The sequence below is a fragment of the Hibiscus syriacus genome, unplaced genomic scaffold (genome assembly GCF_006381635.1).
Source record: "Hibiscus syriacus cultivar Baekdansim isolate YM2019G1 unplaced genomic scaffold, ASM638163v2 tig00110831_pilon, whole genome shotgun sequence".
Lineage (NCBI taxonomy): Eukaryota > Viridiplantae > Streptophyta > Magnoliopsida > Malvales > Malvaceae > Hibiscus > Hibiscus syriacus.
This window is the reverse complement of record NW_024062882.1, coordinates 2815257-2839705: the sequence shown is the minus strand read 5'-3', so window position 1 is coordinate 2839705 and position 24449 is coordinate 2815257. Positions and strand designations below refer to the sequence as shown.

The window sequence follows — 24449 nt, the reverse complement described above, 5'->3', positions numbered from 1 at the left end:
TTATAATTATTTTAGTTGATTTTTTAAATTTTACTATTTAAACATTTTTATTAATAAAAATGCATTTTAAAAATCTGCAATAAAATAAACTTTAAAATATATATTATAAAATTTCATTATTTAAAATAATTAGATTTAAGGATACTTTTGTCAGACTCAATTTATCATTCTTGCCCCTATAATATTTTGTTATCAATTTAATCCTTGAAATTGTTTATTAACTGCATCATTCTAAATATTATAACCTAAACCTATTTAACCCTTAAATCCTAAACTCTAACTTAAACTCTCGACAATAATAGATATTTTATACATTGATAAAATTAAAAAACTTCGAAAATCACATTAATTTAAAAATGTTATAAGAAGGAAAATGATAAATTAGATTAAAAAAAAACCTTTAAGTCAAATAATTATTATCAAATTTAAAAATACTTGACCTTTCAAAGAATTAATGGAAAATAATGTTAATGAGACGTAGAGACCACATAGACACTCTTTCCTTTTTTGTATAAATCTTATCTTCTTTCAATAAAACTTTCCACCATCAGTATTGATTACCGACTTTTCAAAACAGAGATATGGAAAGTGGAGCTGAAGTAGACATTTGGAATTATGTCTTTGGATATACAAAAATGGCCGTTGTTAAATGTGCTATTGAGCTTGGGGTTGCCGATGTTATTGAAAACCATGGAAGCCCCATGACACTGTCCGATTTAGCAGCCGTCCTCCGCTGCGAACCGTCGCGTCTCCACCGCATTATGAGGTTCCTTGTCCATTACCAAGTATTCAAACAAGAACCCACCGGCCAGCACTCCATGGGCTTCTCATTGACGCCACTGTCTCGCCTTCTGGTGAAACATGGAGAAAACACCATGGCGCCTTTTATACTGTTAGAGTCTAGTCCTATCATGTTAGGGCCATGGCACAGTCTCAGTGCTCGAGTCCTCGAGAGTGGGAATATTTCACCATTTGAAGCAGCAAACGGGATGGATCTATGGAGCTACACCGAGGCAAACCCTGGTCATAGCAAACTCTTGAACGATGCGATGGCTTGCGCTGCTAGACTGGCGACCCCGGCGATAATTGAAGGATGTCCAGAAGTGTTCGATGGTGTTGAAAGCTTGGTGGACGTTGGTGGAGGTAATGGGACTGCTTTGAGCCTTTTAGTTAAGCAATTCCCACGGATTCGAGGCATCAACTTCGATCTCCCTCATGTTGTTGCCGCTGCACCGAAATTCGAAGGTATCGAAAACGTAGGAGGCGACATGTTCGTGTCTATTCCACATGCCAACGCTGTGTTTTTAATGGTTAGACGCTTTTTACCCTTCATTTCATCAACGTATAACATGATTAATCTACATATGTTTTTCTGAATTGCAGTGGACTTTGCACGATTGGGACGATAAAGAATGCATTAGGATCCTAAAGAAATGTCGAGAAGCGATACCAGAAGACAAAGGAAAGGTCATAATTGCCGATGCAGTTCTCGAAGAAGATAATAAAGGCAACGAGTTAGAATTCGTAAGGTTGATGTTAGATATGGCGATGATGGCTTTTACTAATAAAGGGAGAGAGAGGACTCGAAAGGAATGGGACTATGTTCTTCGGGAGTCCGGATTTACTCGATTCAATGTTAAATCCATCCAAGCAGTTAAGTCTGTAATTGAAGCTTATCCTTAGAAAAATCTATTGCTCAATGCAATGCTTTATCAACCGCTAGAATAAAAGCTTGTTGTGTACGAAAGATTTCAATCCCAGCAGTTGTTTTTGCAGTGAAATATTGCATGTTTTAGTTTGTTATTACTTATCTATTGATATCAATACATTAATTTGTGATCTTTCAAAAAGATATCTTTACTCTTATAATAAAAATTTTATAAAAGTAATACAAGTTAACATATATTTTGAGATAACTACATGTTTATATAAAGGGTAAAGTATATAAATAGTACCTGAACTTTTAAGGCACTTGCATTTTAGTCATCTAACTTTTGAAACTTACAATAAAAACATCAAACTTTTAATTCGATTTCAATAAAGTCCTTTCCATTACCTCCGGTTAGTTTTTGCTGACGTTGCACTTAACTCCCGTTAACTCCTCATCCTCTCAAACAATTAATCAAGTTGTTGGTAATAGGGTTTGCCGCTATCAACCAGGAGCTGAAGATATTGATGGTCGAAAACACTCCTGACGATCCACGACAAAGGAAGCCAGACATATCCAAACCAAAGAGCTGCTCGGACTTCCATTTATGGAAGAAGATTTCCGGAGGAGGCTTGGGGTTCGGAGCAAGAACTGATTCAAGTTTATTGTACAGTCATTTTGTATCATTGGTTTCTGAACGACATTCTTTGGTTGATGGAAACACAAACTTTTTGAGTCTCTTTTATTAAACAGAAACATAATAAAGCAAGCAGCTGGAACAAATGCAAAATCCAATTAAGTTTCTAATGCAAAGAAATGAAAGGGGTGGAAGATTTTGAATGCTACTTCCGTGGAATAAATAATCTGTGTCTGCTATCTCCTGAGTCCTGACTTCTCTCATCATCTCAAAATGCACTGCAGCTAGAGTGTATATATCACCTCGTGTCTGTGGACAAACAGTTTCCAGTATTCGACGTGAAGTTTCAAGCACATCGAATTTCAAGGGGTTAATCAGATTGTAACTAATGGCATGGATTCCGAAGCTATGTGTTTGAAGAATGAATTATGAGGAAAACGAAAAGTTAAGGAAATGCATTTGTTGTTTATGAATCACAAATATCAAGCAAATGGGTATCTTCCAAATACTTTGACGTATTCAACTTCTGCTGCTCCAATTCAAGATCTTGAGGGTTTTTTGGAAGGTCAAGAATTTAGGCTTACAGAAATCTAGGATTCGACCTAAGAAAGTGATGTTCTATTGAATATATTTGAATATTTTTTTTATTTAATTTTTTTGAATATTTGAATAAATTTATATTTAATTATAAATAAATATTATTTTTATAAAATTAAATAAACCCGTGAACTTTTAACAAAATCAATTTAGCCCTTGAACAAAATCAAAAAACCAATTTAATGCATATGTCATGTCATCAACCATTGTGGACTGCCACGTCAGCACTATAGACCACCACATTAATTTTGTTTTTTAAGTTAAAAAACCATATGAAAGAAAAAAATATTAGAGTCGTGTTATTGTTTTTTGGCAAATCTTAAAAAACAAAATATCTAAAATTGTAGAATTAAGAACTTACTTGGTGCTTCATGCGGAGCTTTGGGGTCTGCTGGGCGGGCTGCATGTGGCTTTGAAACAGTGAGCTAACCGCCTCATGGTGGAAATGGGTAACACGAAAGCCATTAGACTGGTCATTCCCATAACAGAGCTGTCTCAGATATTTTCGATACTCTGAGTAAAAATTTAATAAAATATCGAGAGCTTTTTTATCTAACACGAGAGCTGTTGCGAAACAGTTGGACGATCAATTGATCAAGACTATAACAATTTTTTTTTTTAATTATTCTTAGAATTTTATCTAACTCGACAAGGAGTCCTTGTTCATAAAAAAATCTAAAACAATAGGGGTCCGCCCATACTTTAATTATTAAAATTGGACAAAGTAAATGCGACAAAATTAACTGTTACTTACGAGTTCATTGTTCATAAAAGAATCATTTTATTATTCTTGCTTTAAAAGTACTGTATTTGTCGTAACCGTCCTTCGAGTGTCTCGGAATCGGGTTCCGACTTCAATTTATGTGTGATGGAGCCGCCACCGATCATTTTAAATTAGGTTGATCGGATACCCTAACTTATCATTTATATGATGTACGCTTTACCATAAATTAATCGGATTCGAGAGTCGATTACAGTCAATGAATGATTAGCACCCTTGTACTGTCCTTTTGGTACCATTTACCTTTGACCAATTTAAAATTGCCCAAAAAAAGTCAAAAATGTTAAACAATAAAATAAAATAATAAAAAAATTAAATTACAAGAAAACAAAAATTAAAGAAGGATTAAATTGGAAATAATTTGAAATTAGGGGTCATATTGATGCTAAATGAAAGCTGCGAGGAAAAATAAAAAGTTAGGGGTCAATTTGTAAAATATAAGAAATATAATCATGGATTAAATTGAATTAATTTAAAATTCAAGGAAAAATTACAACAAGTGACCAGAATAAATTGCACATCAAAAATGCGGGGACTACAAAAATAATTAAACTATTTCATAATTGCACAATGACCTCCTTATAAATAACCCTTAAAACCCAAAAAAATAATTATATAATATATTTTCAAAAATTATATATTTTCAAAAACCATATATTATATATATATTTTTTGAAATTATTTTTTATATATTATATACTATATAAATACTGTAATAAAAAATCTTTGATGTCCCGGAAAAAAATGAGTTTCAGTAGTTTTCATCAAGTCCTTCATATCTATTCTTATTTTAGGAGGTATTAATCAGTTCCACAAGCATCTTCTTCATGTCTATTTTTATTTTAGGTAAATACCAAAAATAATATCTCTACAAATTATGATGTGACTGCTTTTTTTTAAAAGAAAAAATCATTACTTCTTCTATATATAGAAAGGAAAATTGTTTATCGACTCCATAAGAGTTGTAGAAGTTGATATCCATATATCAATCTTTAGGTTCATTCCATTAATAAGCCATGAAAACCTTCCTTCCCTTCTTTACATTTCTGTCCCTTCTCCTGGTAAGTTGACTTTGCAAACTTGATTAAACAAATGACAGTTTGGTATTAATAATATAATTTCTTTAGTATTTATACATATATATATATTGTTAATTTGTATGGTTAATCATACATGTTTTATATGAACGCAGTTTGCAGACACCATTGTAACAGATAGGAAAGACAGTGGAGAGTATTGGAGAGCTATTTTGAACCGAGACCGAGCACCACTTCTTATGGCCAGAAATCATTCACTAGTGATTTTAAACCGAGATCGAGTACCACATCTTATGGCGGCGATGATGTTGATCTTAAAGGAGTGAAGAAATCAATTACTAGTAAATTTGAACCGAGACCGAGCATCACGTTTTATGGTCAAAATCATTCACTATTGATTTTGAGCCGAGACCAAGCACCACTTCTTATGGTGGCAATGATGTTGATCTTAAAAGGAGTGAAGAAAACATTAACTAGTGAATTTGAACTGAGACCGAGCATCACATCTTATGGTAAGAAATCATTCACTAGTGATTTCAAACCGAGACCAAGCACCACTTCTTATGGAGGCGATGATGTTGATCTTAAAGGAGTGAAGAAAACTTTTCCTAGCAATTTTGAACCGAGACTGAGCATTTCTTATGGCCAAAAATCATTCACCGGTGATTTTGAACCCATACCGAGCATCACTTCTTATGGTAAGAAATCATTCACTAGTGATTTTGAACCGATACCGAGTATCACATCTTATGGTGGCAATGATGTTGTAAGAATACTCTCATGTGCTTTATAGAAAGCACATGAATGAGATGGTAATATAATTACAATATGATGCTTATGTGTGCTTAGAATGTCTATGCTATTGTAAAAGGTGTGTTTTCCTATGAAATGTTCTATGAATCCTATTATTAGCAGAAATTAAAATGGATTCTCAAATAATTTGGAAAAAAAATATCAAATTTGCTTTATGTAAATGTAAACATCGAATCGAACATAAAATATTTTATAACACTGACGCACTGAATGTTACAATGCAATATATACTGCATCGTAACATTTATTGTGCAAGTCTTGGGACTCAGGTTAACCGAGGTCTCGGAGCTCAAGTATCATCTAGTACAACCAAAGTATCATGACAAAGACACTTATTACAAATTCAATGATCTGGGACCAGAATAAAATTGTCTGCCGGGAAGAAATGGCAAACACCGGGCGTTCCGGGCTCGATCCCCAGCACACGGAACGACGCATGGTCGTGTTTCCATTGCGAAGTATCCATATGACAAACGGTCACTGCCTTCACCCGATCTCCGTTATCACCACCCAATAATACCTTGAACACTGTTTTCAGTCCCTTGGGTATGGCAATACAGTACAGCATAAGGGTAGGGCATCGTGTGACAAGCCATCATCCTCGAAGCCAGTATCTCATCCGGTTCTTTTAGTATCTCATCCGGTTCTTTTGGCAATACCTTCTTTTTTAGCATATCCTTTGACCACCAGTCTTGCACGATACTTCTCAACTTTTTGTCACCATTTCGCTTGATTTTAAAGAGCCCTTTTTTACCAATTGCCTTCCTTCCTTGTGGTAGTGACACAAGATCCCATGTATTATTTTTATGAAGGGCTTCAATTTCTTCTTGCATCGCCATCATCCACAGTGAAGTATCTTGTTATTGCCTCCTGGTATGTTGATGACTCACCGTCCTCTGTTAAAAGGTAGTATACAATATTACCTTCTATAACATAATCTGAGTGTCAATTGGGACGTCTTCTCACACGATCTGATTGACAAATTGTTGGAGCTTCAGAACTCTCTGGTTCTTGTTCATCATGTGTTGGTTCTGCTTCAGAAGAATCTCCTTGTTCAAGCTCCTTTTCTACATGTAACTGTGTAGTCTTTGACTTTTCAACGCTACCATCTTCTTCTTTTCTTTGTAGCTTATCTCCTACAAAGATAACATCCCTGCTAATGATCACTTTGCGGGCAATGTGATCCCATAAGTGATACCCCTTTACACCATCAGCATACCCCAAGAATTTGCATTTCCTGGATTTTGGATCTAGCTTTGAAATTTCTTGGGAGTTGTACATCACGTACATAATACTTCCAAATTCATGAAGGTTTGAATAATCAGTTGGTTTACCAGTCCACATCTCCATTGGTGTCTTCAGCTCTATTGCAGTTGATGGAGCTCGATTCACCAAATAACAGGCGGTATTGACTGCTTCTGCCCAGAATGATTTTCTAGGACTGCATCCCTCAACATTTCTCTTGTTCTTTCTAACAAGGTTATGTTCATCCGCTCTGCCACTCTATTTTTTTGAGGAGTGCTCGCCACTGTGAACTGTCTTTTGATGCCTTATTTCCTGTAAAAGTTATCAAATTCTTCCCTTGTGTATTATCCTCCATTATATGTTCTGAAACACTTGATCTTATTTCCAGAATCAAGTTCCACCCGCTCTTTGAAGTTTTTGAAAGTTAAAAACACATCTGCCTTCTTCTTAATAGGATACATCCAACATCTCCTGGAGTAGTCATCAATAAATGAGACAAAGTATTTTGCTCCACCTAGGATTGTAATTGGTGCTTGCCATACGTTAGAATGAACCAATTCTAGAACACTTTTGCCTTTAGAATTTGACGTGTTGAATTTCAATTGGTGCTGCTTACTTGTTATGCAATGCTCACACAAAGTAAGTGATACCTTTCTTAAGCCTGGAAGTAGCTTTTGTTCCACAAGGACTTTCATTCCTTGTTCTGACATGTGTCCAACTTTCTGATGCCATAACATTGCAGAATCTAAATTAAATGAGGTAACATAGGCTTCTACTTGTAGCAAAGTCTCTCCCTTTAGCATGTACAAGTTTGCAACTATCTTCTCGCCTTTTAGCACCACAAGCGCTCCACGAAACACCTTCATGATTCATTTCTGTGTTTCAATCTTGCTTGCATTATTATCCAACAATCCGTGGGATAATAAATTTTTCTTTAGGCCTTTCACGTGCCGCACATCTCGAACAACTTTACTTGTTCCATCATACATCTTCAATTTTATGGTCCCTACGCCAACGATCTCTAAGGCATGATCATTGCATCTATACGCAGATCCTCCTGAGACAAGTTTATAATGATGAAACCTTCTCTTCTTTAGGTCATGTGATATGTTTCTCCCGAATCAATGAGCCATATATCTGCATATCTCTTTCCACCTTCCATGGTTGTTGATGTTTTTTAGCATATAACATCTCCATCATTTGAAGTGTTTGCGGTATTGCCTTGTGGATTAGAGTTTTTATTTAGACTCCAACAATCCTTCTTCAAGTGACCCTTCTTTCCACGGTTGTAACACTTTAAATTCTTCTTGCTCCTCGACTTCGATCTACCATGTTTGTGACTGCTGCTTTCGTCACGTTCTGTTGATCTCCCTCTTATCGTTGTTAACACTTCTGCTTGTTGCAGATTTACTTGTATGTCTTCCTTATTCTTGAGCCAATTTTCTTCTTGTAGAACAGCAGCTGCAATGTCATCAAAGACTAGACTGGTGATATTACTGTTTGTCAAGTTGATGATGAGTTGATCATACGAATCAGGTAGACTTTGAAGTAGAAGTTCAGCATATTCTTGTTCTCCTATTGTACATCTTAGGGATATAAGCTGAGAAAATAAAGTGTTCAGCGTGTTTAAGTGTTGCGTCACTGAAATAGATTCTGGCATCTAGAGAGTGTACAATTTTCTCTTAAGGAAAATTTTATTGTGCAACGATGTGGCCTCGTACAATTTGGTGAAATGATCTCATATCTCCTCAATTGTCTTCTTCTCCTCAATGCTTGACAATACTTCATCTGCTAATGTTAGATGAAAGTTTGCCATAGCATTCTCGTCCATTTCGATCCATTTGTTGTCATCTGTGAAATCTACCGACCTTTCACTTATAGCTGCTAGACAACCGTCTTTCCTCAGGATATCCTTCATCTTCAATTTCCACAATGAGAATTTCTCCCATTGAATTTTTTAATATCAAATTTCGTTGCCATAATTTCTATTACGGATAGCTCCAACTATTTCACTATCGTGAATAGTTCTCTGGAACCTTCAAAGAATGGGTAATACCTTCTTACTTTCTTATGTTGGAGGATCCACCTTTTGGTGGCAACCACAAAGACAATAGGCAGATATTACACACTCAAATCTGGCTCTGATACCAATTGTTGCGGAAGACGGCTATCGGATAGAGTAAAATCGCAACTGATAATTTGAGAAAATAAAATGAAGATAAAATAGACACAAAATTTACGTGAAAACCCCCTAAATAATATAGGATAAAAACCACGGGCAACGGTAGAAGAATTTTACTATGAGAAAATATGAATTACAACTTCTCTCAATCTACCATGGAGAAAACAATGATAATTCTCTCTTGATAAAAAATGAGAAAACAACTCTCAAGAAACTCTCTAAATTCTCTAGTATTGGAAGAAAGCTAGAATGCTTTGGGATAGTTTTGAAGCTAAATGAGCTAGGGTATTTATAGTTGAAGTTTAAGGACTAATTTGTAAATACCCTAAATTACAATGACTAAAATGATTTTACCATTTTCCAAAAATTCAACAAATGCTAGCTAATTTTTGGTGCCATTAATTGTGGCCATGTGCACCGTTCTTGACTTTCAACAGAAAAAGTATTTATTAATGGTTGATTATGGTGTAACAAAACCAACTGAAGGTGTTATGTTGTTGGAGATTCAAAGAATTGAGTCGGAAAGAATGAAAAATAAAATATTTGATGATAAAAATAACATTTTTTCGAGGCATTAATCGTTTCATTTTAAAAATTTATTCTTAACGAGAAGAAACTTCCAAGATATTTAAAATTTCATGAAGGAATGTCACAATCATTGTCAAAATAATACATGTTCATAGAGAGAGATAAAAGGTGTGGATAGAAACCTCTATTGAAGATAAAGGTTGCATTATTGAAGATGAAAAGGTTGGCTTAATTGCTAAAGTTAAAATAACAAATCAAATGTTTCCTTTGTAAGATTGTTTCGTTGTGGTCTTGGATTTGGGAGTTTGCTGGTTGTGTTTTGGCTTTGGCAGGTAGAGATATTATGAGCGTTGTAATTAGTAGTTTTTATGCATTTCGTGTCTGTTATGTTTCGTTGTTGTTATTTCCATGTTGTCGAGTACTCTTTTCTCCAATTAGGTGTATGGAATTTTCAACGAGGCTCACAACTTTGATTTCTTTTAATAAAAAAAGAATTGCTGAGAAAAAAATACATAGTCCACACTCGACTTCAAAAATAGAAAGGAAACATTTAAGGGTCTCAAACTATTACTCCTAATTTTCTACAAATTTATATTCAACTTGAATCCTCAAACGTTATCATCATTTATTATAATACTCCTTAACTAACGAAAATGCTAAGAATTCGTTTTTCTCAAGAGCTACATCCATGATATTAGATTGGATAATTTTTCTTCTAGGTAAACCCTAGCCCCCTCTCTTTTTTCTCAACCTAATTTTCTTTCAATTTTTGTGATGTATTCTTCTTTCTCTTTGATCTTTGTTTAGTTGGCAGCGACACCAATTTTAATGGTTGTTGCTGACCGTCGAGGAATATTAATTCTCTTATTTTTATATTATGTCTTTATTTTTTTCTTTAATCTTTTTAATTTTGAATAAGCATCTCTATCCTTGTGACATGATTTTTTTCTGCTCTTGTGGCACGCGATTCCTCTGCTCTTGTGGCACAATCCTCATATATTTTTGTACGTTTTTTCGCATACCTTAGTGGTCATTTTAGTTCTCGCACAAAAACCATCACGATATTTATTTCTGATTGGTTAGTTGGAGGTCACGTACAGTTAGATCCCTCTTTTGGTAAAAGGTTGTTTGCCGATGTAATCAGAATTCTTTAACGAAATAGCCAACCAGATTATTTGGTTTGCTCTCCACTCCTTTATCATTTCTTCAAGCATCTCTTTCGATAGAGACAAGGAGTTTGTACAAAGGTTATTAGGTTTTGATATTGTTGTCATCCTCAATGGAATGTTTTAATTTTTTTCGTATTCTTAGGTTTATTATTTACTTTTGTTTGAGTATTTTGGTGATTATTGTCTCCAAATTTATCTTTTTATTCTAATGCGTTGTACTTTTGATTTCTTCGTTGGTCTAGTGGGATGAGACACTAGATTCCTTTAAGCAAGGTTAGGGGTTCGAAACCTGACAATTACGAAGGGAGCAAACTGCGTTGGGAGGGTCGCCCTTGCTTCTACAATACTCGATCCGGAATAGTTAATCAATAGATTGAATATCGAGGTAATAACAAAAAAATTTAATTATTCTTATAATTTTATCTAACTCGACAAGGACTCCTTGTTCATAAAAAAATCTATAACAATAGGGGTCCGCCCATACTTTAATTATTAAAATTGGACAAAGTAAATGCGACAAAATTAACTGTTACTTACGAATTCCTTGTTCATAAAAGAATCCTTTTATTATTCTTTCTTTAAGAGTATCTTCATCGAGTCCTTCATATCTATTCTTATTTTAGGAGGTCTAAATCAATTCCACAAGCATCTTCTTCATGTCTATTCTTACTTTAGGAGTCCCTTAATCAGATCTGCCTATGCCTTTAATTGTTAATAACGGACAAAGTAAATACTAAAAATAGCATCTCTACAAATTATGATGTGACTGAAATTTTTCTTTTTTTAATAAATCATGAAAACCTTCCTTCCTTTCTTTGAATAAATCTAAAACAATAGAGGTCCGCCCATACTTTAATTATTAAATTAGACAAAGTAAATGCGACAAAATTAACTGTTACTTACGAATTCCTTGTTCATAAAGAATCATTTTATTATTCTTGCTTTAAGAGTATTGTCTTTGTCGTAACCGTCATTCGAGTGGTTTCGGAATCGGGTTTCGACTTAAATTTATGTGTGATGGAGCTATCACTGATCATTTTAAATTAGGTTGATCGGACACCCTAACTTACCATTAATCTGATCTACGTTTTACCAGAAATTAATTAGATTCGGGAGTTGATTACAGTTAAGGAATGATTAGCACCCTTGTACTGCCCTTTCGGTACCAATTTGACTTCTCGGTTGTCTTAATTGCGAAAATTACAATTGAAATTAAAACTTAAAAATTCGATTCAAATTACTTACCTTTGACCAATTTAAAATTGCCCTAAAAATCAAATTAATGTTAAACAATAAAATAAAATAATAATAAAATAAATTACACGAAAACAAAAATTAAAGAAGGATTAAATTAGAAAGAATTTGAAATTAGGGGTCATATTGATGCTAAATGAAAGCTACAAGGAAAATTAAAAAATTTAGGGTGTCAATTTGAAAAATATAAGAAATATAATCATGGATTAAATTGAATTAATTCAAAATTCAAGTGAAAATTACAACAAGTGACCAAAATGAATTACACATCAAAAATGCAGGGACTGTAGAAATAATTAAACTATTTCATAATTGCACAATGACCCTCCTTATAAATAACCATTAAAATCAAAAAAAACTATATAATATATTTTCAGAAATTATATATTTTAAAAAATAATATATTATATACATTTTTATAAACTATTTTTTATATATATTATATACTATGTAAATACTGTAATAAAAAACTCTTGATGTCCTGTATAAAAATGAGTGTCGACCGTCTTCATTAACTCCCTATTCATGTCTATTCTTATTTTAGGTGGTTTTAATCAGTTCCACAAGCATCTTCTTCATGTGTATTCTTACTTTAGGAGTCTCTTAAGCAGATCTGCCTATGCCTTTAATTATTAATAATGGACAAAATGAATACCAAAAATAATATCTCTACAAATTATGATGTGACTGAAATTTTTTTTTAAATAAATTATTACTTCTTCTATATATATAGAAAGGAAAATTGTTTATCGACTCCATAAGAGTTGTAGAAGTTGATATCCATATATCAATCTTTAGGTTCATTCCATTAATAAGCCATGAAAACCTTCCTTCCCTTCTTTACATTTCTGTCCCTTCTCCTGGTAAGTTGACTTTGCAAACTTGATTAAACAAATGACAGTTTGGTATTAATAATATAATTTCTTTAGTATTTATACATATATATATATTGTTAATTTGTATGGTTAATCATACATGTTTTATATGAACGCAGTTTGCAGACACCATTGTAACAGATAGGAAAGACGGTGGAGAGTATTGGAGAGCTATTTTGAACCGAGACCGAGCACCACTTCTTATGGCCAGAAATCATTCACTAGTGATTTTAAACCGAGATCGAGTACCACATCTTATTTACCACTATTGTGGCGTTTTGTCTAAAAATGCCACTATTGAGTAATACTATTGCGGCGTTTGTCTAAAAACGCAACTATTGATTATCACTATTACGGCATTTGAGGGAAAAAACGCCACTATATGTGTAATCTATTGCGGCGTTTGTGGTATAAACGCCACTAATTTACCACTCTATTACGGCGTTTTAGCCAAAACGCCGCAAATATTATACTCTATTGCTGCGTTTTTACAATAAACGCTGCCATTAATTAACTATTCTGTGGCGTTTGTCTATAAACGACGCTAAACTATTTTTCATTGCATCGTTTGTTGGAAAAACGCCGTTATAAACCACCCTATTGTGGTGTTTTTACAAAAAAACGCCGCTATATGTTAACTCTATTGCAGTATTTTTACAACAAACGCCGCTAAAATATCAATTTGTGGCGCTACGATTGTAAACGATACTATATGTTTAACTTTTGTGACGTTTTCTCTTCAAACGCCTCTAAAAACGCCGCTACATAACAGTTTTGCTGTAGTGTATATAATCAGGGGACCATTTGTATTCTTTACCCTATTAATTTATACAAAGATCGTATATAATTTTTTTTGATTATACAAAGCCAACTACAAGATCGTATATAAAATTTATACACTATCGATACATCAATTATAAATCATTCGAAAATATCAATAATGAAAGCCGAAATACATATCCTGATTGAGCCCGGGACCTTATCTTTCCACAGACCATCTCCCTCACAGACAGTGGGATGATTATACCTTCTGTCATTGAAGAGTAGGGTGTGAGTGATGATGGTTTATAAATTATATATATTTTCTTTTGGACGAAGTATATAAACCATGTCTCGATTATATGGTATTATTTTATTCTTTTAATTAGTAAAAGTTATAAAATGATCTTTTGATTATAAGACATTATTTTGTTGAGTTTTTCAACTATTACAATTTATAAAATGGTCACCCCATTATTCATATGTGATATGTTTCAAACTCGTCATTTTCATAAAAATTAGTGGACGTTTGAGCTGTACATTAACTTATTAATTGAGATTTGATAAAATCTGATCTCAGAATCGTTTGAGTTGTATTTTGTGTATCAACTCTCGATTTGCATTATGTCATTGAGTCCGTGCTTGAAACATTATATCACCGAGTCAATGCTTGCAAACAACGACAATGCCAGTAGTCATAATTAAAATATGATCTTATTATATCTCAGCCAATAGGTTGATGTCTAGCTCAGATGTCCCTCAATTTTTTTAACAAAAATAATGAGTTTATAACTTTTAATAGTCGATGAACTCAACAAAACATTGTTCTATAATCGATGAACATTTGTCTACTTTACCTTTTTTTTTTAAATATTGGTGAATATGATATTCTTACTCGCCAATGATATCGTCAGTTAATATGTGTTACGTGATAATTATGTATCTCCAACATGTACAATAAGAATATAATGTTTTTAGAGAAAATTAGGAAAGTTTTAAATTTTAGAAGATATTAAAGAAAAGTATTAATTTCGAAGATTAAACGATATTATTTTTAAAACACTGATTACTGTGCGATACAATTAAACTTTTATTTTATTTCTATTAATTAATTTCGAATCAGTCCTAATCTTTGATAGAGAAATAGTTTGATGTTTGATGTTATGCTTGAACTGATGTATTGTTGAAACGTTTTTGAATGTGTGAAAACGCCAAAATGCATATCTTGATTGAGCCTGGGCGTTATCTTTCCACCTATACATGGTCTCATATTTATATTTAAATTCAACAATAATTCTAGATGGGCATAAAAAAAGTAATACAAAACAAAGAATAATTGAGGCCAAGGGTTTCGAGGAAAACGGATATTTTCAAGATATTTTTCGAGGAAACAAATATTATATTCGGGTTTATAGGTCAAAAAGAGTGAATTAGAAATTTTGGATCTAATGGTCGTAGACAATAACGATAGGCAGGTTACTGTGGTGAGCAGCGATCGATGTCAACTTTGATTAGATTCTTAGCTTAAATTGATATTTTATCTATATTTTAAGAGTTAAATTGTTAATTTATCTTAAATTTAAGGGTTAAATTAGTATTTTATCTAGTGTGGGTCAAATTAAAAATTAACCCCTTTTTATTAACAAGTCACACTTTCAAACTAACCACGTTTAACATCTCAGGGACCAAATTGTTATATATCGATAACGTAAGTGACCAAAAAGTTATAAACTGATAATGTAAGTGACAAAAATATTACTTTTCTAAATTCAATAAGCAAAAGTGAAAACCTATGAAATTAAAGTGACCATTTCTATAGTTTATTCAAAAATAATTCCTATACAAATCATGATGTGAGTAAAATATTTAAAAATTCATAATTTTTTCTATATATAGAAAGGAAAATTGTTTATCGGCTCCATAAGAGTTGTAGAAGTTGATATCCATATATCAATCTTTAGGTTCATTCCATTAATAAATCATGAAAACCTTCCTTCCTTTCTTTGCATTTCTGTCACTTCTCCTGGTAAGCTGACTTTGCAAACTTGATTAAACAAATGACAGTTTGGTATTAATAATATAATTTTTTACTATTTATACATTTATATATTGTTAATTTGTATGGTTAATTATACATGTTTTATATGGACGCAGTTTGCAGACACCATTGTAGCAGCTAGGAAAGATGGTGGAGAGTATTGGAGAGCTGTAATGAAAGACCAACCTATGCCTCATGCACTCCAAGGCCTTGTTCAGATCGAGGTCGCCTCCGCCGGTTCCGGTGAGCTGAACGAAGAGATGATTATTACTGAGGATTTTAAACGACCAGTGAGGCCTAAGGGAAATGAGAAGACAACATTTTGTGAAGATCTCGAGCCGAGGCCAAATGCTTCGGCTTACGGGGACGACGAGAATCTAAAAGTGAAGAAATCGTCATCTTTTGCCGAAGATTTCGAGCCGAGGCCAACCCATTCTGCTTACGGTGGTGTTTCTAATCTGAAACGAAAGAGATCATCATCATTTACCGAAGATTTCGAACCGAGACCAAATGCTTCAGCTTACGGAGACGATGATAATCTTAAAGGAGAAAGAAAATCATTCACTGATGATTTTGAACAGGTACCGGACGCCACCATTTATCATGGGTGAAAGTGAACAAGAACATGCTACGTTGTATTGTGTGTTAAAATAAACTCGGAATAATCATCCGAACGGGTGGTGTGCTTTTGTGTGAGAAGATCGCTGTTATATTCCTGTAATAAAGGGAAAAAATGCATGTTATTATTAAATAATAAAAATAAATTATTATTTGATACGCAGAAATACTATAAGCCTTGAACCTCGTTTTTGAGCTGCTCGGCTCCACTTTCATCGGCATGCTGTAAAAAGTTCAAGCAGAAATACCATTGACGCTGTGCTGCTTAAGCAAGCTATTACCATATGAAAAACATAAAGGGTAAACTAAATAAATAGTCACTAATGATGGAGTAAATTTTCGTTTTTCCTATTAAAATTTCGAAAGTGACAAATTGACGGGTGAACGAAACCTCAGGCATACCATAACGCCAAATCTCATCAATTTGTGACGGCCTAAACACACAACTGTTCAACGCAACCATTACAGAACACACAAAAAGGAAATACAAATACACATACCCTGTTCAAAAGACAACACAATTTCATGACTGAAAATAAAAGAAAAGCTGTTAATCATGCGATCTTTATGTCGATAACAAAATGCATGATGAAGCTAAAACAGGATGAGAGGAGTTGAACAAAAAATGGTTTAATATATAAATAAGTGTATAAAGTATATACAAATTTAACTTTTAGTGTCTAAAGAATTTTTCGCTAAAATATATATCTAAATTTTCTTCGTTACACTTTAAGTGCATACCGTATACATGTCACATCCATTTTTTTAAAAAAATATTTTTAAATATTATTTTATTTTAAAAAATATAAACGTAATACGAGTCACTTAACGATTTTTTAACGGTACGCATCTAAAAATATAACAGAAAAAAATACTTTAGACACTAAAATATTTTTCAAGACATTTTTTAGGCACTTATTTTTTCATTAAGCCAAAAAAAAATTACTACAACCTATAGAACAGGCAGGCTCCTCTCCGGAGTGCCTGCAAAAACAAAAGAGATGGTTAGTCCATCGGTAACATGAGGGGAAAAATATATCTTTAATGAGCAGGTCCATTTATGAGAATTTAATGGTCCTAGGTAAATTAAAAAAATTAGGTCCATTGTTAGAGATATAAATTACAGTTTACATTTGTGTAATTGGTCACGTTATGTTTATCTCTTTTGAGGATATAACAAATGATATTGCAGCTACTGTAAATATCGTGGTTGTAAATTTTCATAACATTTACTATTGTAGATATCGCAGTTTTAGATGATGTTGTTATCACTGCATAACGGTCATTGTTGTGATTACATACCGTTATTTAAGTAATTGTTCATAATAACAAGTGTTGAAAAAAATAAATTTTAAGGGTAGCTCATAACAACAAGTATTGAAAAATTAGTCCCTAATAATAAAAATTAAAAAAATAAATTTTAAGAGTATATTCATAATAACAAATATTAAAAAATTGAATCTCTAATAAAAAGTAATAAAATATTGAACACATAACAACAACAAAATATTAGAAAAGAAATTGAATTTTAAAAGTATGTCCAAATAAAAAATATGGAAAAAATTAGACCATCATAATAAGTGTTAAAAAATTAGACTTTTAATAACAAATATTAAGAAAAAAAATATTAAAAAAAATTGACACTTACACAAATACTAAAACAAAATAAATTATAAGGGTATGTCCCTAATAATATATATTAGCAGAAAAAAATTAAGCCCATAGGGAAAAATTAAACCCTTAATAACAAATATTAAAAATAACGATAAATTATGTGAGTGATCACTCAATTATAATCATTTTCATTTTGACAACTATTTTTGAATTCTTGTCAATCAGAGTCATCCAAATATTTAAATCAATTTAATCAAGTCACTAGTCGTTAACAGTTAACGAAAGTTATGACATCACAGTTAGTAAAATTGGTATAATTCACATTTGGTCACGGTTACTTACATATTCTATCATTTTAGTCCTAATTTTAATAAAATAAAATAAATTTAATCTTCAGATCAGATCGTGTTACATATCACCATTCGATTGAAAAATTAATTTATTTTAATTTAATAATTTTATTTTACACCACCGGTGCAACAATTTAACCACTAAACCAAACAAACCCTTTGGTTTAAAATGTGTCATATATTGAATGCTAGTTTAACCTTAAAGTTTTATTCTTTTATATATTTTAACTTAAATTCACACATTAAATTAAATTAACATCTTAACATTAAAAATATATAGTTTATTCTTATCTTAACTTAGAAATATATTTTATTCTTATTTTAACTTAAAAATATATTTTAATTTTTTTATTAACTTAAAAAATAATTTTTTCTTACCTTAACTTAAATATTTATATTCTTATAATATTTTTAAATTAAGATAAAAACAAAATATATTTTTAAATCAAAACAAAATTAGCATAAATATTTTTAAATTAAAATAGAAATAAAATATACATATTAAGTTAAAAATAAGAATAAAATATATACTTTATGTTAAAATAAGGGATAAATTATATTTAATAATTTAAGGTAGACTAGAATATATTTAATAACTTAAGTTAATAATGTAATATATGTAATAAGTTAAAATAAAAATAAGATATATTTTTAAAAGTTAAGATAAAAATAAAATATATTTTTAAGTTATGATAAGATTAAAATATATTTTAAGTTAAAATAAAAATAAAATATATTTTTAGATTAAAACAATAATAAAATAGATTTAATAATTTAAAATAAAAATAAAAAATATATTTAATGTTAATATGTGAATTTAAGTTAAAATATAGAGTACTATATTTAATGTTAATATGTGAATTTAAGTTAAAATAATTACTACAACCTATAGAACAGGCAGGCTCCTCTCCGGAGTGCCTGCAAAAACAAAAGAGATGGTTAGTCCATCGGTAACATGAGGGGAAAAATATATCTTTAATGAGCAGGTCCATTTATGAGAATTTAATGGTCCTAGGTAAATTAAAAAAATTAGGTCCATTGTTAGAGATATAAATTACAGTTTACATTTGTGTAATTGGTCACGTTATGTTTATCTCTTTTGAGGATATAACAAATGATATTGCAGCTACTGTAAATATCGTGGTTGTAAATTTTCATAACATTTACTATTGTAGATATCGCAGTTTTAGATGATGTTGTTATCACTGCATAACGGTCATTGTTGTGATTACATACCGTTATTTAAGTAATTGTTCATAATAACAAGTGTTGAAAAAAATAAATTTTAAGGGTAGCTCATAACAAGTATTGAAAAATTAGTCCCTAATAATAAAAATTAAAAAAAATGATTTTTAAGAGATGCTCATAATAAAAAATATTAAAAAAATTGAACCTCTAATAAAAATTACTAAAAATTGAACTCATAAATGTAGACACTCATTTTCGTCCATATCTTTTTTATTCATTTTTTTATTTATATATTATATAATTTAAAAAAACATTTTCATTTTGAAAACATTTATATATTATATGGGTTTTTAAAACGTTTTTGAAAATAAATATAATATATAGTTTTCAAGACATTTTTGAAAATATATATATATTATATAGTTTTTAAAACATTTTGAAAATAAATATAGAATATATAATTTTTTGAAAAAACATTTTGAAAACATATATAATATATGATTTTTAAAATATTTTTGAAAATTATATGGTTCTTAAAGACATTTTTGAAAATTATATAGTTTTTAAAAATATTTTTGGAAATTTATATATAATATATAGTTTTTAAAAGAAACAGTTTTAAAAATGTATATTATATAGTTTTTTATATTTATTATTATTATTATTATTATTTTTTTTTATTACTTATTTTATTTTACTTTTTTTTTCCAGGTCCAAAAGTCACGGCCAGAGTCCAAATCCAAGAAACGGGCCCGAACCAGCCCAACAGCAAGGTTAGGTTTGGGGTTTGGAAACCCTAAATGATATAGGTCAAACGGCGCCGCAAGGGAGTAAACCAACGGCCAGCGCGTTTCCCGGCCGCACCAACAGGACTGAACCATCCCGAGGTGACCGGTGCCACATGCACGGGGATCTCGGTCAACCAACAACCATGATCCCGAGATCGTCGGGACTCACAACGGCCAGTGGGGGGTTATAAAAACCCACGGCCGACGGAGGAACGGGGTCACGGAACCTCAGCAAGATCGGAGTAAACCAAGACCAACGAAAATCATCAGTCACAAAAAAAACCCAAGAGCCGGTCACCACAAGACCAACAGTACCAACACACACCATCATCGAGAGAACTAACAAGCATAGTAACCAAACAAGACTCCATCGAGTCAACAGCACATAAAAAACCTGAAAACAACCAAAAATAACCAAACACAAAACCAACCAAACCCAAGTCATACACACAACAGCCATCACACAAACGACACCATCAAATCGACCAACAACAAAGGTCGAACACAACCAAATACACAAAACCGAAGTACCAACCAAAGGCCTCGGAGAAGCTATCGGAAAACCAGAAGGCGTAGGTTTTAAGGTAAAAGACCCGAACTTTAGGCGTAGATCTACGCCGTTTGGGGTCCCTTTAGGGGAAACGGGCTTCGGATCGGGGTTTAGAGTGACAAGGCGAGTGTTTCGGGCTAAATGGTTTTTTTCGGCCACCGCCGGCGGTGGCCGGCATGGTGGCCGGTGCGACGGGGAGACCACCGGAGCTGTGGCCTGATATCTCCCATTTGAGAGAGTTTGAGAGACGAGAGAGAGCGCGGAGAGAGAGGGAAAAGTGACCAAATGAGAGAAATGAAGAAATAGAACCCTATTTTCGGCTTTAAATACGAAATTCAAAACGGCGTCGTTTTACGAAGGATTGATCTGCAAATAGAAGATTTTTAATCCTCTCCGCAGTCCCTGGTATTTTGAGTCGCAGTTCAATTTGGTCACTACCTGTAAATTGGCCCCCATATTTCTGATTTAATCAATTTGGTCCCTATTTATATTTTTTATATTCTGTGAATTGGTCCCATAACTTTTTATTTGTTCTTTTGCAGTTCATTTTCTAATTCATTAAGCTCAATTTGTTCCAATTTGATCCTAAGTTTTATCTTTATTTTTATTTTACTTTTTAAATATTTTTTTTAATTTAACCTTTTATTATTATTTTATTATTTCTTTCTTTCATTATTATTATTATTTTTTATATTTTTTATTTATTAACATTTTGATTTCGCTTTTTATCTAACATATTTTGTTTCAGTCATGATTTCAGCCGATCAAATGGTAAGTAATTCGGATCGAATAATTTTAATTTTAATTTAAATTCTAATTTTCGCAATTAAAGACAACCGACAAATTAATTGGTACCGAAAGGGCGGTTCAAGGGTGCTAATCCTTCCTTGACCGTAACCGACTCCCGAACCCGACACGTTTCTGGTACGACGCAGATCAGGTAAGATGGTGTCCGGCCCACCTAAATTCGTTTTAAAGTGGTCGGTGGCGACTCCAATTCATTTCAAGTCGAAGCCCAATTCTGGGGCCCAACCGAAAGACGGTTCCGACAGCTGGGCAACTCCAATTCATTTCAAGTCGAAGCCCAATTCTGGGGCCCAACCGAAAGACGGTTCCGACAGCTTGGCGACTCCGCTGGGGACAGGTAAGTGAGTCAGGCCAGAATTAATTTTCCGTTGTCTTTTTATGCGAAAATTGTAAATTTAAATTTTAATTTATCTATTCGATTCCAATTATTTACCTTTGATTATTTTGTTTCAAATAAATAGTTGTACTGATGTTTTTTAATGATTTCAGATTTTTTTCAAAATTGTGATCTCTAAGCTCTAAACCCGAGCTCCGAACCCTTTTAAGTGGGAGTGAAAGCGACGCATTCGTGTGAATTTATTCACCGCATATGCCTAGCAAGTAGCCTTCGGGATTCATATACCTTATGTCTTCGTGTGAATTTATTCACCGTGCGGGCATAAGGGAATGTTTCCTCTCGAGTTTAACTTAGTCCACATAAGCTTGTAATGAGTTTAGGACTAAGGGTCTGGTAAGCCCAAGGGGGCACCGACAAGGAGAACTCGAGTACCTTTTTAGAACCTAAACCGGGAGAGTACAGGGAAGTAGAGCCCACCCCAAAACCTCATTCCAAACCCTGGGATGCTTTGTTTCCTGCTTTATTTTCTGTTCAAAGCATGCGAACTAGACAAATATGCGGTTAGGATTTGTTTAAAATTAGCATGCGGAATAGAAATCATGTCCGGGTAGGAATTAAAGCATGAGGGGTAGATATCATGTGGGGTAGGATTTTTCATTTTTTTATTGTTTTGATTTACCTCACTAACCCTTTTATTTTTTGTTCTATTTTATTTTGTGTTCATCGTTTGCATCATTTAAAACGATGTGTTGATCCACCAAAAATGTGTTTGTTAAACATGAATAATCTGCATTAATGGACGAATGGGTTATAATACAAAGAGATAAAAAACAAAAAAACTCAGAAGTCCAACCGTAGTCAAAGAATACTCAAAGGCAAAGTTACAGGGGCAATACGAGGAAAAGGTCACTGACCCGGTCGATCCTTTCGAAAACTACAAGAACAAGATGGTAAAACACTAGCTGAGCTGGATGTCATTACTGACGAATTCAAGAGGCAAGCTTCGGATAATTTCTCGATGGAAGGCTCCAATGACAATTTCGTTAGAAACAAGCTCGGTAGAAAGTGAAAGTCGAAGATGCAGTCCTTCGAGATCTTTTTTTTTGGGCAAGCATCTCATTATTTGCACATTTTAGCCAAAGGAGCCGGAATGGTGCGACAGGATATTCAACTAGTGAAAAAGACGAATTAACTTGTCAGAAGCTGTACAAGATTTGTACCATCAAAAAGAGTTTTTTTGTCTCTTCAGACGTAACACTTTTGTCACCAATAAGGGTTATTCAGAATAACAGGCACATTTTTTGGATCAATGCCTCGGACATTTCATGCATCACATATTTAGACATTTTGCATTTCTTATTTTCTTTGCATTTTGTTATTTTCTTTGCATTCACATTAACTAATATATACATGTCTCATCAAAAGGAGTAAATACTGGATACACCGCCTCAAGTATTGGACACACCCCATCCACATAACACTCGTTTGAAGAAGAAGAGGATGAAAGCCAGAATTACACAAATCGAGGAGAATATGTTAAAACTACAAAAGGAGCTAGAAGACAAAATAAACCAGAACAGTCGAAATACTCTAGAAACAATCACAAAGAACCAAGAGTCCTTGGTTGATCAGATCGTTGCCAAGTTAATTGGCCTACAACAGACCAGTGCGCCTGGGGCAGGTTCATCGGAAGGGGTAACTATACAACCTACCCCACAAGTGGTTATCTCACCTGAAATCTTACCAGAACTTCGAGGGGACTCATCTGCTGCAAAATCAAAGCCCTTGTCCTCTGTATTTAACCCTAGGAACAATCCGGGTTATTACCATGTACCGGATTTGGATGAAGAGGAAAAAACGAGGAAGATGGAGGAAAAAATCAAACAATTGGAGGACCAAATGAATATAGTCAAAGGAGACCGTGACTACCATGAAATCGATGCAACGGAACTTAGTCTAGTCCCGGACTTGGTTCTTCCCCCGAAATTTAAGTCCCTGGAGTTCGAGAAGTTTGACGGGAATAGTTGCCCATCCGCTCACATCACCATGTTCTGCCGAAAGATGACAGGATATGGAGGAAACGACCAACTCCTGATCCACTGCTTTCAGGATAGTCTGTCGGGCTCAGCCATTCGGTGGTACAACCAGCTAAGCCGATCAAATATCAAGACCTGGAAGGACCTGGCCAAGTCATTTCTGGAACAATACAAGCATAACAATGACATAAGGCCAGATTGAGTTATGCTACAAAACATGGAAAAGAAGCATAACGAGAGTTTCAGGCAGTACGCACAAAAATGGAGGGACTTGGCTGTGCAAGTTCATCCACCGTTAGATGAAAAGGAAACCCGGAAACTTTTCGTGCAGACTCTGAAGGCTCCATACTTCGGGCATCTGGTGGCGATCATATCAGGAAGCTTTTCAGACTTGGTTATGGCCGGAGAAATGATTGAGTCGGCCATAAAGCAAGGTAAGATTAAGGATGGGGAAGCCAGTAAGAAGCCTCCTATGAGGGAGAGGGATGGAGAGGTTAACAACATCAAACACTCCAGCAAAGGTGTGACAATCTCCAGCCCAAAATCAACTGCGGCTGTACCGTTAGGTACTTCTAAACAAGATTCCAGGAGGGAAAGG

General features: G+C 33.3%; 2 protein-coding genes across 2 annotated transcripts; both read left to right on the top strand.

Moving 5' to 3' along the window:
- Window positions 1-547: 547 nt before the first annotated feature.
- Window positions 548-1776, top strand: LOC120142626 (acetylserotonin O-methyltransferase-like). The gene is made up of 2 exons (XM_039157163.1): window positions 548-1310; window positions 1384-1776. Exons 1-2 carry the CDS (start codon window positions 582-584, stop codon window positions 1681-1683), a joined length of 1029 nt encoding a protein of 342 aa, XP_039013094.1. The 5' UTR covers window positions 548-581; the 3' UTR covers window positions 1684-1776.
- A 13671-nt stretch (window positions 1777-15447) lies between these two features.
- LOC120142627 (organ-specific protein P4-like) lies at window positions 15448-16295 on the top strand. The gene is made up of 2 exons (XM_039157164.1): window positions 15448-15551; window positions 15680-16295. The coding sequence occupies exons 1-2, from the start codon at window positions 15507-15509 to the stop codon at window positions 16172-16174; spliced, it is 540 nt and encodes a 179-aa protein (XP_039013095.1). The 5' UTR covers window positions 15448-15506; the 3' UTR covers window positions 16175-16295.
- The last annotated feature ends 8154 nt before the right edge of the window (window positions 16296-24449 follow it).

Excerpts from the sequence above, each read along its gene's own strand:
- LOC120142626 (XM_039157163.1), top strand. The coding sequence starts at position 582 with ATGGAAAGTGGAGCTGAAGTAGACATTTGGAATTATGTCTTTGGATAT. Across the intron at positions 1,311-1,383 it reads CCAACGCTGTGTTTTTAATG|TGGACTTTGCACGATTGGGA; the intron begins GTTAGACGCTTT and ends TCTGAATTGCAG.
- LOC120142627 (XM_039157164.1), top strand. The coding sequence starts at position 15,507 with ATGAAAACCTTCCTTCCTTTCTTTGCATTTCTGTCACTTCTCCTG. Across the intron at positions 15,552-15,679 it reads CATTTCTGTCACTTCTCCTG|TTTGCAGACACCATTGTAGC; the intron begins GTAAGCTGACTT and ends ATATGGACGCAG.